This window comes from Egretta garzetta, unplaced genomic scaffold, assembly GCF_000687185.1.
Source record: "Egretta garzetta isolate BGI_Z169 unplaced genomic scaffold, ASM68718v1 scaffold143, whole genome shotgun sequence".
Classification (NCBI taxonomy): domain Eukaryota; kingdom Metazoa; phylum Chordata; class Aves; order Pelecaniformes; family Ardeidae; genus Egretta; species Egretta garzetta.
The window spans coordinates 467,179-469,010 of NW_009259310.1; the positions used below are offsets into that span (position 1 = coordinate 467,179).

At 64.4% G+C, this 1,832-nt stretch overlaps 1 protein-coding gene across 1 annotated transcript in view; it reads right to left on the reverse strand.

Moving 5' to 3' along the window:
- Nucleotides 1–259: 259 nt before the first annotated feature.
- The window catches only part of NPDC1 (neural proliferation, differentiation and control 1), a 9,557-nt gene continuing 7,984 nt past the window's right edge, over nucleotides 260–1,832 (reverse strand). Inside the window, 2 exon segments of the mRNA XM_035891867.1 lie at nucleotides 260–726; nucleotides 1,644–1,740. Of these exon segments, the coding sequence (XP_035747760.1) occupies nucleotides 649–726; nucleotides 1,644–1,740 (175 nt within the window). The 3' untranslated portion in view covers nucleotides 260–648.

Sequence of the window (1,832 nt, forward strand, 5' to 3'; positions counted from 1 at the left end):
TGCTCCTGCTCCTGCTCCTGCCCACAGCTCGTGGAGCAGGATCTTGCTGCCAGGGGCTGCTCAGGCTGGGGAGGAGGGGGCAGAGCAGGCACCAGAGCCTTTTGCAATGCCACTCGCGCCGGGGAAAGCCTCCATCCCTGGCAGAGGGGCTCTGGGCAGGCTGGCAGCCCTGATGCCTTCCCCTGCAGACACGAGCATGCCAGGACCCCCTGGCCCCTCTCCCGCTCTCCAACCTCCTCTCCAGCCCTTTCCCAGCTGCTGTTGCATCAGCCCAGCTGCAGACAGGGCAGCAGCCCCCTCCTCAAAGCCAAATGCAAAGAGACAGCGCTGTGGCCCCCCTCCCTGTTCCTGTGCCAAGGCAGCAGCCACCCCCCCCTGCGGAGCTGGTGTGTCCCCAAGAGCAGTGAGCGAAGGGCAAGGCAGGGACGCGATCACAGCAGCAAAGAGGACAAGGACGCTGGAAACGGGGGAGATCCCCCCCTCCCATAGCTGTTAGTGGTGTTTATTGGGCAGGCGTCGAACAGTCTGGCAGAGCAGGGTCCGCGCTCCTTCACCCAGCTGTGGGTGCCCCTCCGGCGCAGCCGACCCGCCGGGCTTCGGCGTGGGCATACAGTCCGTAGCGAGCTCGGGCAGAGGAGAGGAGGGGTGTTACTGGTGTGACTTGGGGTTTGAGGGGTGTAAGGAGGAGTCATCAAACAGCGGGTTCCTCACTTCCATTTCTCCAGTCTGCAGCGGTGGAGGGAGTGGGATGGGGGGAAGGAAAAGGTGGGAGGTCAGAAAGCAGCTGGGGGTTGAGCTGCCCTGTCCCAAGGGGTCTGAGCCTGAACCCCAGCCCACCGAGGAGGAGGGAGGATGGGGATCCCTCGTGGCTGGGATGGGGTGGCACAGACCAGGACCCCACCGTCACCCCTGGAAAGGTGTTGCCTCCCCACCAGGTGCGGCTGGGGATGCTGGGCCGGGATGATGCTGTGTAAAACCCATGGTCCCTGGTGGGGTGGGACCCCCCAGCCTGGCTGGAGACTCCAAGATGGGACCCCAGAGCCCAGCTGGGGACCCAGGATGGGACCCCCAGCCAGGTTGGCAGGAATGGGGTTCCTTGCCCAGACTGCCTGCCTGCCATCAAGTGCCCTTTAATGGGCCTGTAAAGACCTAATGATGACCCTTAATCTGGGCCCTGATGGCCAGGCTCCGCAGCCATTACCATGTGAAAGGCTCCTTTCGGGTCTCTTTGTGCTCTTTGTACCCAGGACTGTTAGGAGCTGCCCTTCCCCGGGGTCTCCTGCCAGCCAGGAAAGTCCCCCCTGGCCTTGAGGGGTCACAGAGTCCCCAGCCCAGGCACTGGGGAGGCCCCAGGATGAGCCCAGGGTGCCCATGTCCCTGCACGGCAGGGACGTCAGGGTGGCTCTGCCAAGGGTTGCTCTGGCGCTTCCCCAGGGACCAGCCCCGTGCCAGGCACCCACAGCAGGGCACCCACGCTTGCCCACGGGAGAGCTCCAGTGGGACCTGGCCAGGGCACATGGGTTAGACCATCTCAGGGGTTGATGAAGGACGTGTTTGAACAGCTCCTTGCAAGGAACTACACGTCCCAGGCCCGTGCTGGATCCCTGCCTGCACGCCCAGGGTCCCCCCTGCGCCCGCCATACCGGAGCCAGCCCAGGGCACTCATACACGGTGAAGTCTCCATCCTCATTCTCCTCATCAGAGGACGCCGAGTCCGGCAGCTTGGGCTCCTCTTTATGCCTGGGGGGGGAGGGTGCAGAGAGGGGGGTGAAGCCCAGGGGATGGTTAACAGCACCCCAGTTAATGGCAGAGCATGGAGCAGCGGCTGGGTC